Source organism: Dromaius novaehollandiae, chromosome 4, assembly GCF_036370855.1.
Source record: "Dromaius novaehollandiae isolate bDroNov1 chromosome 4, bDroNov1.hap1, whole genome shotgun sequence".
Taxonomy (NCBI): domain Eukaryota; kingdom Metazoa; phylum Chordata; class Aves; order Casuariiformes; family Dromaiidae; genus Dromaius; species Dromaius novaehollandiae.
The window spans coordinates 75,979,966-75,997,123 of record NC_088101.1 but is presented as its reverse complement, the minus strand read 5'-3'; the positions used below and the strand labels follow the sequence as shown (position 1 = coordinate 75,997,123).

Genomic DNA, 17,158 nt, shown 5'->3' with positions numbered 1-17,158 from the left:
ATTGGTTATGCTTTTACTGAGAATAATGCTTTGCCAAATGATTGCCTCTCCATTAATAAGCCCATTAATTTTCTTTATGTAAATCATTAGGTATCTAGAAACGACTGAAGAAAAATTGTTTCCAAACAGTTTTTTTTTTTTTTTTTCTATTTGCTTTCTCATCTAGCGGGTTTGGATTATAATTAACTTACATGGATGCATCTGCAAACAGGGCTAATGAGGCTTAGTGAAATAAGGTTCAGTGTTTGCAGATACGTGATAAATGTTAGCTTCTTTTGGAGGTGGAAATAGTTACTGCAGCTGCATCAGCTGTCATTAATGAATATCTGAGCTTTCAGAAATTTATCACGCATCACTCTTGATGAAGCTACTTAAATAAAAAGTACCTAAGCACAGCTGCAAATGTAGTCCTTCAGACTAACCAGAAACACTTTAGTGTGCTTCATCAAGAGGAACAGCCTTTTAATAATGTATAATAAAGTACAAGATGTGATAAAGTTAAAAACATTTTTACCTATCCTAGACTTTTTGTTGTTTGGTTAGTTGTCTATTTTAAGAGGGTAAGAAAACCTTCTGTCTAATAATTATTCCACCACCTTAGTCCAATGCATCCATCTGGGATGTGGCAGACCAAAAAGGCTCACCCTGACCTGGGCAGGTTCATCCCTCTTGTGAGCCTGCATCTCCCACAGCTCAGGTGAGCAATAGCTGGATGAGGCCTGTCTCCCTCTACGCAACAAATTCAATGGACTCGATGTTATTCCAATGCCAAAAGAAAGCTAATGTCGAAACCACAGAATTCTTGACTTCTGGCCAGCGCTACAAACAACCCACTCTGCTTTAGGAGGGCTTTATCGGTCTTTATGGATGTCAGCAGAGAGCCTGAATAGTTCCATTGTTTGGGGTGGAAGTCTTTGTTTTCCCATTCTTGTATAACTGCATCTGTAGGCATTATGTGGGAGCTCACTGTGTACCTCCTTCCATTTCAGAGGCTGCTTGAAAGGAAAACTCACCCTTAGTGAAGTTATTGCTATCGGGCCTGCAATTCTGCAGTTGCTAGAGCTCTGCTCCCAACACAAAGCCTGTTGTAGTTGGTGACACTTTGCATGTGTTCTGCAGAATTCCAGTAAAACAAGCTACAATCCTGGTTTTAGGGAGAGGGAAAAAAAAAAGGAAATAAAAATATATATCCCTTCTGAAGTTTTCAGAGGGCTCAGATCCACTGTGCATAACAAGAATGTGCATGTAAAGTAATTGCAGGAACCCAACCTGGGGATCAGGTTTGCACCATTGTTCGAACTCTACCCAGCCAAAAGTTCTGATATGAACATGAAAAATCCTCAGAATTTGGGGAATAAAATATTCAGCAAATTTTGATGGAAATGTTAACAATTTCATCCAATCAAATCTTTGCAGGATGTGATTATTGTTTCTCCAGACTCCTAAGCGCACATCTCCCCTGAGCATGAATGCGCTGAGAAACACCTGCTTCTCCCTGATACAGACAACAAGGAAACTTTTATGGGACACTGGCAGGCTCGCTTATAACTTAGATCAGCAGGTTCCCCTGTAAACATGCCACTGAGTAGTTACAGCTGTTGCCATCCTGACTTTCTCGCCGTCTTATCCCCACTGTAGGCATACAATACAGAAACATATGTTGTGATATGGTGCATATGGTGCTGCTAGCAGCAACATGTGAGTAGCAAAGGAAGGAAGGAAAACTATCCTCAGCTTTCCTGCAGAAAGTGAGAAGATCCGTGCTTCCAGGCTACATAATCAGATACAGGGAACAAACCACTGAATCATCGTTTAGACTTAGGTTCAAGCGCTGGTTTTTATTATTTTTTTATTTTGCTTTATTCAGTTTTATGAACAGGCGAGTTATATCTACAAATCCGTATCGGGGAAGCACTGCCAATGGCTACGCATGTCCAAGTGGAATGGCACTTCATTACGATGATGTTCCCTGCATAAATGGATCGGTAAGAATTTAATTTGCACGGGGCAAATGGTTTGCATGTGTTGAATGCATGGACATCTGAAAATTATATTATCTAAAAAGCACCACTGGGCAGTTTCCAAATGAACTCTTATTTTTTTGATTGGGAACTGAAAATTTCTCTCACACCTACAGAGTGTTAGGGGTGGGGGGACATATTGTGTACATTAACCTGCACGCGAGCCAGCATGTGTTTAGAAAGCAGCTGCCTGCTGATGGTTTGTTGCCAAGTCCTTGAATATAATACTGACTTGAGGGGGTATTATTTTAGATCACACCAGACCTGGCAAATTTAAGGACTCGGTTACTCCAGGCACTTGTTGGTGTCCATTGAAAGACTTTCTGTCCCAGGGCTGCATGACTTTTGACAGCACATACTGCTTTTCCCAAAGGAGGACTGCAGGGGTCATTTCCATGTCCATGATTTGCAGAGCTCATCTTAGGCAGATGCGTAATAAGGTTTAACACATAATTGATAATAACCCGTAGTAGTATGTGGTCCCTAAGAGGATTTAGAGGGGAGCTACAGCTCATGTCAACTCTCAATTTGGGCGGCTTCCTAAAGGCCCTCCTAAAGGCTGAACTCTCAGAGAAATTCACAGCAATTTGAAGTATTAAGCAGACTGCAAGTACAGTCCTCAATCATGTCATAGTAATGTCAGAAAGATGGCAGAAAAAAAACTCTCTGGGGAACAACACACAACAGCATGTGTGGTGAGTAGTCTGGATCTGCAGTGCTTGGATGTGCTTAAGCCTTCATATAGAAGTATGCTGCCACAGCTAGGATGGATTAAGGAAGGATATTTGGCAGCCAGACTCATGATTTCATTGAAGATTAATTGAATGAATCACTGGGGTATTGTTGTTGAGCTTTCCATTTTTCTGAAAAAAAAAAAAAAAGAGGAAATGGCCTGTAGCTATTTTAGATAGTTAGCTCGGAATAATAATTTTCCAGCAAATAAAATGTAATACTAGCATACCAGCAGCTGGTATTCACTGGAAAGACATATAACCTGAAGAAAAAAAAAAAAATCCAAACAAGAAAAAACACTCTTGGCTTTTGCTGTTAGGCTATATTACTTTTAACAAATTTTGTACCAGATGTAATCCTACAGGTTCATCTGCGTAGCCCATGAGAATCCCAGTGCCAACTTATTCTACTTAAAGCCATAGTATGATATTTCTTCTTGTGCTCCTTCAGCGTTAAAGTTAGCAATTGAAAATACAGTCTGTGAAGTAGTAAGGGGGTCGGGTAGTACCAGCTTGCTTGTATAGCAGAAGATGCAAAGGATTGAGGTTATGAGACATGCAATCCAGGCCTTCCTTTCCACACTGTATCCCCCCGCACTTTTCCCGGTAGTCTGACTCAAGTTCAAGTGATAAGGCTATGCTTGCTAAACGTGAAGGGCTTTCTGTGGTCAAAGAACTTTCACTAATGTTTTAATTTCACTTTGGTGCTGCATGGTGTATTGTTTACTAACTGCAAAAGTATGTGTGTTGCAGTGGGAACCAGAAGATGGCTTTCCTACTTCTCGTAGCAGGAACATTGGAGAAGAAATGCTTTATGATAACGCAGGCCTGTACGATAACTTGCCGTCTCCAAAAATCTTTGCGCGCTATCCATCAGCGGACAGAAAAGCCAATAGGTTATCTGCTGACAAACTATCCTCTAACCATTACAAACACCCTGTCTCCTCCAATCTGTCTTCTGCTCAGTCTGTCACTAATACCTCTGCTGTGGGGAGGGGATCTGTCTCGCAGGTACTGTACTATTTAATACTGTAACAAAGCTTCTTATTTTTGGCTGTTCTGTTTATTCATTGTTATTTTAAGGACCTTGGACTATTTCAGTCAGTTAGTCTTATCGCTGACGTGCTCGGAGTCTGTTCGTGAGCCACTGCAAATGGAACAGCTTTGCTAAGCTGTAAATCGTGATGTGGAAGTATTTTTCTCCTTGGGGTACCTGTAAAGGCCTTCCCCACAGATCCGTCGTGATTTACGCAGTGTAGAAAATAGCAAAAGAACACATGCAACTTTCCAGTCATAACTTTAATGCATATCTAGTTTTCTGCTTTCTCCTTAGGCATGGTGATGACTTCAAAAAAAAAAGCATCTCTAGAATGACTAATTGTATATTATATATACTATAGCTCTCTATATAGATATGTATAGATACACGTATAGTATGTTCTATAATATATACTGTGTATGTACCATATTTAAATAACTGCCTGCTATTTACTTCCCCTGAAAAAAAATCTAAGCCTGTGTCTGTGCCGTTTTCTGAGGGTGGCCTCAGGCTTGTGGACCTGGGACGAAATGGAAGTGCAGAGAGCACCTGAAATCCTGTGTGCTCGGATTCAGTAGGCAGCCGGGACCCAGAGACAGGCCCACCGCGGCCGGGAGATGAGAGGGCGTCCCTTGCTCATGGGGGACCTTTTCTGGAGGCTGTGGCCATGCCCTGAAAGCTGAGGGATGGCATAAGTGCTGGGGAAACACAGGCGGGAGCCTGTGAATGTATCATGAAAACATAAGAGTTTCAGTCTAATCTGAAACAGAGCAGTTAGTTAGCTAAGCATGTCACGTGCATAATGTGCCTGTCATACTATGTGTTAGCTTATTCCCTACAAAAAACTTTTTATTAGAATATTAGAATTAGAAGCAGCAGAATATATTTTCTGTACTCCTCGTCTGCAATAGCAGGCAACTCATTGCACTGTCACGTCATTCTTTATTATTGTGACATTTCAAAAGCTTTTAGAAGCAGATGAACATAATATGCCACATGTATGTCCGGTGTTTGGCTAACACTTTGCAGATGGAAACTCTTAAGATTAGTCAGGACACTATTTCTCTGCCCTGGCTTCAGTTCATAGCAGGGCTGCACTCTAATTGCATATGAAATGGGCTGTTTCTGGTAATCTTGTGAGCTTCTCTGGCCATTGTGAGAGTATGCCCTTTATTAAGTTTAAAAATAAATAAATATATATATATATATATATATATATATATACACACACACACACACACACACACATATAAACTAAAAGTTGTGTAAAAGGAAATTGTTATATTAGTGCCTACTATTTTTTAAAATGTGTAATAATTGTATTATTTTGAACAAAGATCCAGGTACCATAGATCATATAGCAAATAGGAAACGGCTCCTGGAGGTTACCGTTCTTGGAGCTCGCTGCATGGCAGTGGCAGCTCTCGATGACGAAATCTCTAGAGGAAGCGCTGTCTCCAGCTGAATCAATTAAGTCTATTAAGCGGATCCTCTAAGCAGGCAGCTTTATGTCCTGCTGTCAAGCTTTGCCCTTGATGAAAGGGTGACTGTAATGCCAGCGGTACAGTAATAACCGGATCCTATTTGTACTTTGTTTTCAAACAGTTTAAAGGCAAGAAACCTCCTGCAACTGCTAATGGGATCACAGGAAAAGGGAGAACTTTAAATAGCCAACCGAAGAAATCTGAATCAGTGTCATGCGTGAAGCGCACAGCGTCCAGTAAGTATATCTCCTCGCAGCTGCTGTTTGTGAAAACAGTCGTGAGGATACCCAAAATAGCTTTCTTCCTAGCAAACCAGGGAAAGGCCACGATGGGTCTTCTGTGGCCAAGAGGCTGGGCTCGAGGTGCCACCAGCACTTGGGATAGGCGATCCCGTGTGAATTGGCCACTCTTTATCACTACAGACATTCCCTAGGGTAAAAGGATGTCACACGCAGGACAATAAATACGAAATATGTCTGGAAAAATAAATCATGAGCAAAGCAGGAAAGAATCTAGTAACCATTATTCCTTTTGGGGAAAGAGTAATTCTGTATTCCTGCTGGGACAGAGGGCTGAGAAGCTAAGAAAGATATTTCAAGGACTTCATGTTGCTCATAAGTGGAATTATTCTTATCCCTAATGAAAAAGGTATAACAAAAATAATGAAGAACTATGGCTCAAAAGCTTCCTTGAAGAGATGAGATTTCAGCTGGTGAGGGGCAAATAGAGAAAGAGGATTCTCCGTGACAGGTGGATTGCCTGTATGTAATTTGAGCGCTTCCTTTCTGAGATAAAGACTCATTAGGGGAACTTTATACTAAGAAAGGAAGATCTGGGGAGAGACTTGTCTGATTTCCAGTCCTAGAAAAAAGAACTTTGGATAATTAAAAAGAAGCCTAATGAAGATTGTTTTGTTTAAAGACTATACGATGGAAAAGAGATATAACTGTATTCTTAAAACATGGCAAAGACTCCTGCTAGAGAAAGAATGAATGTATTTTTTAAGCCCAAGGTAGATTTTTTAAGAAGTCATGCATTTAATGGGAACAAGAGAGATTTGGGTTACACACTAGGAAAAAAATGTATTTTTTTCTGACTGTACAGGTGGATTGGCACTGGAATAGATAGTTGTGGGAGGTAAAGGGGGGGCTGTTACTAAAGACTGACTAAAACAGATTTGACAAATATTTGTCAGGAATGATTTAGGTACAGTTGACTCCATCTTCAGATATGTGGCCAAAGTGATCTGTTAGATGACCTGTTTTCTGAGTCTGTGACTGGAACAAATATAGAAGTGGCTGTGATGTAGATTGGAACACAAATATGAAATATGAGCCATGAAAGCATTTCTGTGGGTAATTAAAAAAAAAAAAATCTTAAGTAAGTATCAAAAACGTGAGCATATCATGTTCTCTTACGTCAGGCGAGAAAAGATGTGTGCTTAAACTATTCAAGCCTTCTCTTGAAGTAGAAATAGAAACCAGGCAAAAAGGGCAAACAGGTAGTTTTTCCTCCGACCCCTTCCAATTAAAAATCAAGGGTTCAGAGATAAAGAGCCCAGTTTCCATTCTCTGAACTGCAGACAAAGACAAGGCTGTTTTTAAAACCAAAGTACTAGAAAGGCTCATTCTCATTTTTTCCCCCGTATAAATATAAAGGAAAAAAAAATCTCTGGTATCATTAGTAGCTGTGCTTCAGAGCTCAGCGAGAATCACAAAACGTGAGGAAAAGCCAGTGGAACGGAAATGCTAAACCGGTTTCTCAAAACACGAAATAGTTTATGTCATGTTGAGTTTCAGGGCATAAGTTAGGGTTTTACTGTTAGTTTAACCCGAGGCACTGAGGCCAAGAGCTGAGGAAGCACATGTGCATGTGCATACACACACGCTGCAAAAGCCTGATTGAGCCGAAGTTAAGTTGAGACTAAGTTCGGAGTGTGTGTATTTGTGGTTATTCTTTCTCCTGTCTTAAACTGTGATAAGTTCCTGTGAAAGTGAGCGGGCAGGCAACGACTGGATCAGATGAGTAATGGCAATGTAATACGTGCAGATGCCGAGCAGTACAAATACGGCAAGAACCGTGTGGAGGCAGATGCAAAGCGGTTACAAAGCAAAGAGGAGGAATTGCTAAAAAGGAAAGAGGCCCTCCGGAATCGGCTGGCCCAGCTCCGAAAGGAAAGGAAGGATCTCCGAGCTGCCATCGAAGTCAATGCTGGTATGGGAGGCTCGCTGAGCTGGCTGCGGCGCTTGGTCCATTTACTGACCCAAATGGATTTACCTTCTAGGCTGAAGATGTACCACTACATGACATTTGGTTTTGAAGTTAAACTGTACTCTGTAGTGTCTATATTTGTTTTTATATATATATATACATACATATATATATAGTGCACATACATATATATATATATATATATATTCATACATATGTACACACACACAAAGGTGAACTAGATGCATTTATGTTAGCTAGAAATGACGGTGGTGGGGACTGAAGCTGCTCATTCGCAAGCAGTCTGTGGGAACAAATTGTATTGTGACTGGCTAATTATACTTTTGTGACATGGAAAAATAACAGAACAACTACTGGTTTGAAACTAGATAGAAACCTAGGGAAGACACCTCAAAGTGTTTGCTTTTTTCTGCTAAACATCTTCCCTGAAAAAAAAGGCTTTTGCAAAGTATGTAATTTTTTTTTGAAGTCAGTGATTTTCCGAGACCTCGTTCCTTGTTTTCTTTTTTACAGAAAATAGGTTTTGTAAGTGTTAATTTAAGCTTCTTGTTGAAATAATAACATTGCTCTGGGTGACAGGCAGGAAGACTCAAGTGATTCTCGAAGATAAGTTGAAGAAGCTGGAGGAGGAATGTAAGCAGAAGGAGGCCGAGCGCGTAAACCTGGAGCTGGAGCTGACGGAGGTGAAGGAGAGCCTGAAGAAAGCCTTGGCGGGCGGCATCACGCTGGGCTTGGCTATCGAGCCCAAATCAGGAACATCAAGCCCACAGGTATGCACAGCCATTATACACTCAAATGCGACCGCCATGGGCTGGGAGTGCTCTGTGTCCGATAAGAAGAGTGGGAACTGAGAGTTTTCAGAAGGTTCATTAAGCTCAGGAAGTAAGAATGCAACTGAATTCCTTTCTGCATTATTTGCATTTTTCACCTGCATCTGGTGTACTTTCTACAGCAACGGGGATTAGGTAGACAGGGGAATCATAGGCAGTATGTATATAATTATTATTTGTATTACGAGATTATAGCAGGCCCAATGAGCGATGTGTTGATCCCTCCATATGACCCACTGTTGCTTAATCACAGAGAATGAACATTAATTGTCCTCACAGAACACATGCTTTGCTTTGTTTTATTTGGTTTTAACTTCTTTTTCATTTTTTCCATCTGTATTATGACTTTTTTTATGAGTAAGGTCTTTTTAAAAAAATCTGCATTTCTAAGTCTAGATAGGTAATATTGCTTATGTGACTATTTGGAGGAAACTCAGCGTAGGGTTTTTACTCTTTATTAGTCCCCAATTTTCAAGCACCGAACTTTGGAAAACTCGCCCATCTCCAGCTGTGACACTAGTGATACTGAATGCTCAATACCTGTGAACAGTGCGGCAGCTCTGAAACGACCTCCCTCGTCAAATAATTCTCCATGTCGAGGCCACGTACTCCGAAAAGCAAAGGTGAGAAGCCTTGCCTCTGGTTTGCTTTTTTTTTTTTAATATTTTTGTTTGTGGAGAAAAAGAGAGCGAGAGAGAGAGAGATCGCTGCTGCTTAAACTTCTGTAGGTGAAATTTAGCTTCAAGAAGAGACTGTGCCGTGTCTAAATTATTTACAGTACTATATAAATACTGCATGCTCATCCTCCAGTCAGGAGAGACTTTTGGGAACCATTTGCAGAAGAACTGAAAAATACTTTGAGAAAAGGATTTGGCTGTATTTCTCTCTCTCCGTTTTTCTCTCTGTTTCTTTATAAATTTCATTTGCAAGGTAAGTGGTCTGTGCTGTAGTCGGTCCATTTAAATTTCAGAAAGATACACTAATTTTGTAGCTGATAAGTGGTTAAGAGCGTTGTTATAGTAAGTTTTCTGAAACAAGATAATATTGTGTCTAATCAGCTGATGCCAGAACAGAATAGTTGTAAGCCTAGTGACTGAAAATGTATTGTGCAAGTAGCTACCCTTAATATACATTTAAAGTAGAAATTGAATTAATTATTTAATCTGACAAGTACCAGGCTGAAGTTTGTGTTCCTATAGCATTGTTACAGTTTTTTAATGTTTTTTAATGTGCTTTCCATTAAATGAGATTTGCATGACAGTTCTTGAGGGCTCTATTGGCTAGCAACATAAAAACGTTCCCGACTAGCATGTAGGCAGCATGTAAGCAAGGGTGACAGGAACAGCATTGGTCCAAGCTTTTGTTGTTTTAGTTTTTCATTGCTAACTGTAATTATAAACAATAATAATCACAGACATCTGCCTTCCTTAATGCACTCCATTCTTTTGTTCAAAAGAATGATATTTTCTGTAAGGAACGGATTGTTTTAAAGTATTTTTTGTTAAGAGCAGCTGCATTGCTTTCATTGATTATATACATTTACAGAGTTTGTGCATTATGGTGCCTAAATCTGCTAGATACTAAAATATCATCAAGTCAGCAAATGATTTGCTTTTATGGCACATCCTCATCTCTCCCTGCCTTCCTGCCCGCCTCAGCTAACCTCTCTGCGTCCCCCAGGCCTGAGTTGCTTCCCTTGCCGTATCGTCTGGGGGACCCTTGCACCCTTCTGCAGCCACCGAGCCCTCCCGCTTTTCCACGGGTGTCAGTGGCCTTCCCTCTTCAGCTGGCCTCATTCGTTCTCAGTCAATTCAGAATACTGAAACATGGAATAATTGGTTTCAGCTCTATTTAACTTTGATGCTTGCTGCTTCTGTTTCAGACCTGCCGAAGGCTTTGTGTACTGTAAAACTTACCTGTGGATTCCAGTTATGTCATAGTTTGTCTCATAAAAGCCAGCGTCTCTAACTATACACTTTGTCTTAGATTTGTGTGTCAGCACAGCATTACTAAGGGACTGTGGTCTAGCAGGTAGAGCACAGCCCTTGCAAGAGCGAGCATGGATTGGGTTCAGCCTTGCTACACACTAGACAGGCACGTTAAAGCCATTTAAATTTTACAGAGGTTAAAGGGACACCAGGACACAATAAAAACTGAAAATTTTTGGTGTAAAGAATACCTTACAGTTGTAGTTCATTTCTGTGCTCAGCATATACCATACAGGAAAAAGTCTGCTGTGTCGCTTGACTTTGCTGATCGTCCTTTGGAGGGCACGATAGGTTGGTCAAGTTCTTTCATAGAGGAATCTTGGACATAAGATGAAGCTAATGAGAAAGGATAAGGAGCTAGTAGGCACAGTTATCATGGGAAAAATAACTCAAAGTATCCAATTCAGCCTTAGCAGCTTTTTCCTAAAAACCTCACGCACTAAACGTTAACAGTGAAATTTTGCAGACTTAGCTAGTGCAACCCAAGCTGTACTGCACCCCTTCGCCCTGCGCCGCGGCCAAGTTCTGCCATCAGGTATGCATCTGCAGCACGCCCCGCTTCCCGCGGGAGCGCGCGTGCGTACGCGAGGGTGGGATTTGGCTCTCCGTTGTTGGCCCGCTGCAGTTCTGAGCGAGTCCAGGCCTCCTGGATGCAGCTGAGCAGAGGGAGTCACACGTGAGCATCCCGAGAGCAGAACTTGGCGCTGGGCGCGTGAAAGTGCAGTGTGTGGGAGTGAGGCTGATTTCATGTCCGTGCTAACGCTTGTGTCTTCAGCAACTGGCAGATCTCCCAATGTTATGAAGGGTTGTATAACCCTTGAAAACATTGGATTTTTTTTTTTCCTCTCTCCGATGTGTATTGCTAACCATTGGAGGCCTCTCTGCCTGCTCTTCCTTGCTCTCCCCTCTTTGCTCGCCAGCCCCAGCACATGGACTTTGCTATTCACCAGCCTTTTGTTTGCCACCCGCCTCGTGTCACTGCTGTGCCGATGAGCCCATAGCACTGCCACGCTCCCTGCTAGGGCAGCAGCTCCTTTAAAATGTGCAGCCGAGTTTGTTAGCGACGTGTCGCAGGATCGGACTCCAGAGGAGCAGCGACAATCTCGAACAGGGCAGCTCGCTCGAAAGGCAGCGTCTGAAAGTGCTGCTGCACCAGAAAGCTCACGCTGCTCAGTGCATCAGCGCGAAGGGGACACAGCGAGATGCGGGAACACAGCTGGGGAGAGCAGCATGGATCAAACACTGCTTTAAGTCTTACCATCCAGCTGCACCTTTTTTTATAAACTCGCAGGGTTTGGTAACAATTTTTTTTTTAAAAAAAAAAGAGGACAGATTTGGTGCTAAATCTAGGAGTTATTAGCAGTTTGAGGGTTTGAGTATTTAGGGCAAACACTGTACATATACACATACATTCATTTGGATTTTAACTTTTCTGGTTTTAACTTACATATTTTTAAATTTTTTTAGAAAGTAATGTTGCATGTTTTTAGGTAGCCAGAAAAAATTTTTAATTGCGATTTTGTTCATCGCTATTTGGCTGGAAATTGGAACTGTATTAAAATATGCAAAATAACAATTTGCATTGGCATTGCTAGTTAAGTGAAATACTTTTTAAATAACCTTGCTGTAGAAGAAAAACAATTATTTAAACATGCTTCGTATTTAAAATCAGTTCCTAAAACCAAATTGTTATGGAGTGATCAGTGCAGTTTCCTGCACTGAATGTCAGCAGCTTCTATTTTGCTTATGTCCAGGGTCTGGAGGAGAAAACAAGCTCTTCCAGTTTTCCAGCTCCCAGTTGATGTTGACTTAAACATTCTTTTATGGGCTTGAACTAGCTGGAGAAATGGAAACAAAGAAAACGTTCCTCCCGCACCTGCAAAAGAAGCTACTGTTCTCAAGGCTTACTTAACACTTCAAGAAACTGTGTTCCCAGTTGCTTAGCCAATGACTTCCTTTACGACTTTGGCAGCTTATATATGGGGAATATAGATTTAATACTCTTTTTAAAATAATCTATCCAAATAATCACCAATATAGTGTTTAAAATTTAGCTTTATCATAATTTGAGATGTAAAACTGAATATTAAAACTGCATTATATTTTACTTTTAATTAAATTTTAAGTACCATTTAAATTTTAAAATAGGAATAAAAAAAAAATTAAACTGTTACCTAACTGCTTTAAAGCCAGAATTTTTTCTTCTAGCCCTAAAGCCACCAACTGTGACCTTCCCTCTTGCTTTATCATGGTTGAAAAGCAGTCATGGTCATGCAGCTGTTTAGCCAAACTAATGCTATTACTGCTTTCAGCAGCAGAAACAGATATTTGCTTGTATAAGTAACAGTTTTCAGCTAGAGCTCTTAAACATTGTGGAATGAGTGTTAAATTCAGGAATTCGGATTGGGAGCCAAGAAGCCGGCTGCCTGCAGAGCATCTCTGCCGAGCGATGGGTGGGAGAGGCATTTGGAGACCCCGGGTCCTGGCCAGGGAGCAGCTCTGCAATTGCTCCGCAGAGATTACCTCAGGCTAAGGGCTAAGTGCTTCGTATAAGCAGCATTTCCTCCTTGCCGCAAGGGCATAACTCAGTGAACACATACAGCACGGCTATCCCAGGCTGCGCCTATCCCTCTTCCTGTCTGCTGTCCTGTCCTCATCTACCGGGGGGAAACTGAGGCCTGGAAAAGCAAAGTGACATCTTTAACTTACCCAGCAACAGCTCAACTCAGATTATGTATATGGGAAAAAAATGAGCAGTTACTTCACCTGCTTTTCTGCAGGGCCAGTTCTTTGCCCTGCCCTGTAAGTCTCTCTATCTCAAAAAGTCTCACTTTTTAGCCATAGAAATGGGCATCTACTGTGATTTTATAATAAGAAATTAAAGAGCGTAACAATCAATCGGTGGCAGCTCTTCTTTATGAGACTTGTTGAATGTTTCTTTCTCTTGCTTGTACCTCCAGTGTTCCCAATCTGCCTCTCTCCCATTCAGCTCCAGCCGAGTGCCATAGCCCGACTGCAGTATGCACATTTTCTCCCTAAGTGCCCTCTGCAGCAAATCAGCATGGCTTATTTGCAGTGCGCTAGGAAAAAGTTGCCATATATAGCTCCTGAGGAGGGGAAGCTGTGCATGCACTGTAGCAGGACCTACTTGTTAGCATTCCCTAACTAATTTGTGGGCAGAAGGCTGGATCCAGTTAAGTCAATGGAAAAACTGTTACTGACCTCAGCTGGCTTTGGCTTAGCAGAGCTGATGACATCAGTGAAATACCCTGATTTCTCTAACATTTTCCATATCTTTTTTTCCCCCTTCCAGGAATGGGAGATGAAAAACGGAACATAAGTATAGCAAAACCACTCACTTTCCATAAAGGCCTTACCTATTATGGACCAAGACACAGGCTGCAAAAAGACTCATCTGTAACGTGGTATCGAGTGATACAACATAAGAGGTTTTACAATTCTGTTAAGTTAATGGTAGCTTGGCCCTCATTTGCCTGTATTCCCTCTACTGTATTGCTGTGTAACTACGTGTGCCCCTTTTTTTTTACCTGTAACTCCTAATTTCCAACTTCATTTGTACAGAAAATGAAAACCAAAAGACAAAACAGTGATAGTAAGTAAGAAGGAGCATATAGTTGCAATCGAAAGTTTACTTTGCAGAAACAGTTTAGACCAGCAATGTTAATGATACTGCATCGGATGGCCTGAACAGCACTGAAGACTGGTGCTTTATTTAAGACCAATGTGAAATCATTTCAAATAAGATGTACTCTTACAGGTAATACCGACTTTCGGGATTCTGCCAGAAGACTTGCTCATTTGCAGTCACTTTGCTGTTAGCTGTTCACAGGGCAAAAGAAAAATGATGAAATGTATTCACAGAAATGGCATGACTTGCTTGAACTGGGAAGTCAGGACTCTTCAGTGCCACTGTCCTCTGTGGTGATTAGAGACCACGGAGTGACACAACTCAGCTGTGAAGCATTTTTTGATGCTTTTTAGACAGATGCTTTTGTCGTTGTGACATAAAAAGCTGCCATACTTTTAAAAATGCATTTTAATATTCTTTTTTATTACTATTTTGAAGCACCAGTCATTTTCAAAGGTCACATTGTCTAAGAATGATTTGTTTCTGTTTTTTTTAAAGCCGGATATTACTTCATTTCTGTACTTTTCAAAAAAAAAAAAAAAGATTAATCCTCAGCAGATAATGGCAACTCAGAATAGCTTATGCAGTCTTGTTTCATTTTTTATAATGCAGTATTGTTAAACTTGAGTTAGAGAACACTGCTGTACTTGGTTTCCTTAGCCTTTTCTGACCTCAGCTATTATTTTGTGAGGAAGACAGACTGAAAGGATGATAATTTCCAGCCTCTTTTTATAAACAATTTTACAAACAATTGGGGAATTTTTCAGACAGGACTCTATTTCTGTTTACTAGGAAACCGTGCCTTGCATTTTAGCCTGTAAAATTACAAAAATCTGTTTGTCTTTGTCTCTATCCAAGACACTCCTGAGGCTCCATGCAGTAAATTGCCAAAGCCCTTCAAAATTTCAAGATTAGCTTAAAAATCAGGAGAGAGAACAAATAATGAGTTGGGTTCTTTTAATCTATCCTCTGTGGGTTTTTTTAAGCCTTCAGAGAGCCTTCAGTCACACTCTCAAGATTTTTCTCCTCAGCTGTAAGGACTAGAAAATAACTTTAATTAAAAAATTTTAAATACTACTCATAGTTTGAGATAATCACAAGACGTTAGGGCCAGAATCTTGGTAATTACTGAAGAGTCACACTTAAAAATCACAGAAGTTGGCAACACAGCAGTTACCAAGCATCAAATCCTGTTATTGTCCAGGCCTACAGTTTGCCTATTACCTCTAGAAGGAACATATATAACTGTTTAAGTGTACACTGCTATTCCAAGCTCGGATGGATGCCGGAGGACGTCCTACAGGAGCAGGTAGTACAAGCAGGCCTGGGATGGTGGCGCAGAGTTATCAGAAAGACACGGCGCTTAGCAGCTCCCAAAAATCAGGCCACGGTGAGTGCTGAGACCCCTTGAAAAGCAGGTCTGTAACGGTCCACCTGTAAGGGCTTTTTCCTGTTTCCAAGTGAAATTAGTGCCAGGATCCCAAGGACCTTAACAGAGCAGAAATGAGGCGCAAAATTACAAACAGCTCTTTGCTTCCTGGGAGTCTGCTTCGTGCAGCGTGCCTCCAGAACACAAATACAGTAAGAAGGCAAGTGTCAGCATGGTTTTCATTCAAAACAGGATTTTTATTTTATTTTAGGTCATCTGCTTACTTATTAACTCTTCATAAGTGGAGGGCACACTCTACGCTGTATGACTATGGACTAAACAGTATCAAGTATCCCATAAATATTAGCAGAAGCAAATTTGAAGCAAAAGTAAGTTCATTTAGGCTTTTTATTTCAAATTAAGTTATTTATTTGTATATTTCAATAAATATTTAATTTATATCTGTACATATTTATGATGCAAATTAGGCATCTAGTCAACATTTGCAATGATGTAACCGTTGCCATTAACAAGTGGTCACACATCAAGTACCGCAGACCCATCAAAAGCCAGATTATTTTGAGGCAGTCTCATGTACCTAACATTGGCATTGTAGCTTCCACCCCTTATGCCATTAAAAACGTGTGGAGAGGACAGGGTTTCTTTTTAATCCACGCTGAAGGGCAACTTCTTCTGGCAGCCGAGGGTGCCTGGCGCACCCCGGGCCATGCCGCGGCCGCGGGGCTCCCTGCCTGCGCCCACACCGGCCCCGAGCAAGCCGTGAGCGAGTCTCTCTCCTGTCCCTCGAGAACGGGTCACAGTTTGCCTTCCGTGGCACGTCCATTCGACACAACGGCCGAGGTTTTGTAAGGAAGAAAGCAACAAACTCCCAGAAATAACCTCGCTGTAGACCACATTCAGTGCTGTGAAATACACTCAGTTTTGTTGAATAGTACTATTGCTGTACAATTTTTTTTTATAAAAAGCAACAGAGCTTGTATTTTCAATGTTTTTAGATTTCAGAATCACCAGGCAAAGTCAGCAATAGAGCAGTATGACTTTTTTTTTTTTAAAGAAAATTCTTGTATTTTAAACCATTGCATTTCTATGTCTTTTGAGATAATGTTACACTTGTGCTTCCTCAGCAAACTCCTATTACTGTACCAGGTGCTTTTTATATTGTTTTTTTTTTAATGGGTGGTGCTTTTTTAAAAAACAGATCATAATTTGGGGGGATCAAAGGGTTTTTTTTTTTTAATGAGATGATTGTGGCAATTTGATTTTTCAAATGGAGAATACTTTCATACTAATTTTCATTTAAGTCACTTTCAACTTAATTGGCCCAGGCTGTATGTTGTAAGATAATGTTCTCATATTAAGAATGTAATTATTTCCTTATTGTATTTTTTAAAAAACAAAATCATATTTAAAAATCTCTGTGAAAAAAACATGAAAGAAACATGAAAAAAGTTCTTTTTTTATTTTTGTTATTGGATATGTTGGCAGTGCCCATTATAATGGACTGTAAATAGAGTCTTTCTACTGTATTTCTCAATGTATTTAAGTTTTTTGACACACATTCATGGAAACTTCTGTTAAAAAAAAAAAAAATCCAAAATAGACCCACCTACAAATGTGTGTCTTAGCAGCTTCAACTAACTTTCTGCCTTTCTAGTTTATTCTCCAGAAAGTCTTGCAGAGTGTGAAAAAAAGACTGGCACCTGGTAGGTGCGACAGATTTGAGATCATTATTAATAAAGTTACCTGTCAAACAAAGAAGTATTTCTTCGCATTTCTGTACGGTGGTGTTTGTCG

The 17,158-nt window shown here is 40.6% G+C and overlaps 1 protein-coding gene across 4 annotated transcripts in view; it reads left to right on the top strand.

Annotated features, from left to right (window-relative positions):
• Window positions 1-17,122, top strand: part of AFAP1 (actin filament associated protein 1) — a 117,740-nt gene extending 100,618 nt beyond the window's left edge. For all 4 annotated transcript variants that reach the window (XM_064511478.1, XM_064511476.1, XM_064511477.1 and 1 more), the window contains 6 exons: window positions 1,868-1,985; window positions 5,397-5,511; window positions 7,325-7,489; window positions 8,087-8,277; window positions 8,799-8,960; window positions 13,639-17,122. In XM_064511478.1, coding sequence (XP_064367548.1) covers window positions 1,868-1,985; window positions 5,397-5,511; window positions 7,325-7,489; window positions 8,087-8,277; window positions 8,799-8,960; window positions 13,639-13,665 — 778 coding nt within the window. In that variant the 3' untranslated portion in view covers window positions 13,666-17,122. The remainder of the gene's footprint in view (window positions 1-1,867; window positions 1,986-5,396; window positions 5,512-7,324; window positions 7,490-8,086; window positions 8,278-8,798; window positions 8,961-13,638) is intronic.
• The last annotated feature ends 36 nt before the right edge of the window (window positions 17,123-17,158 follow it).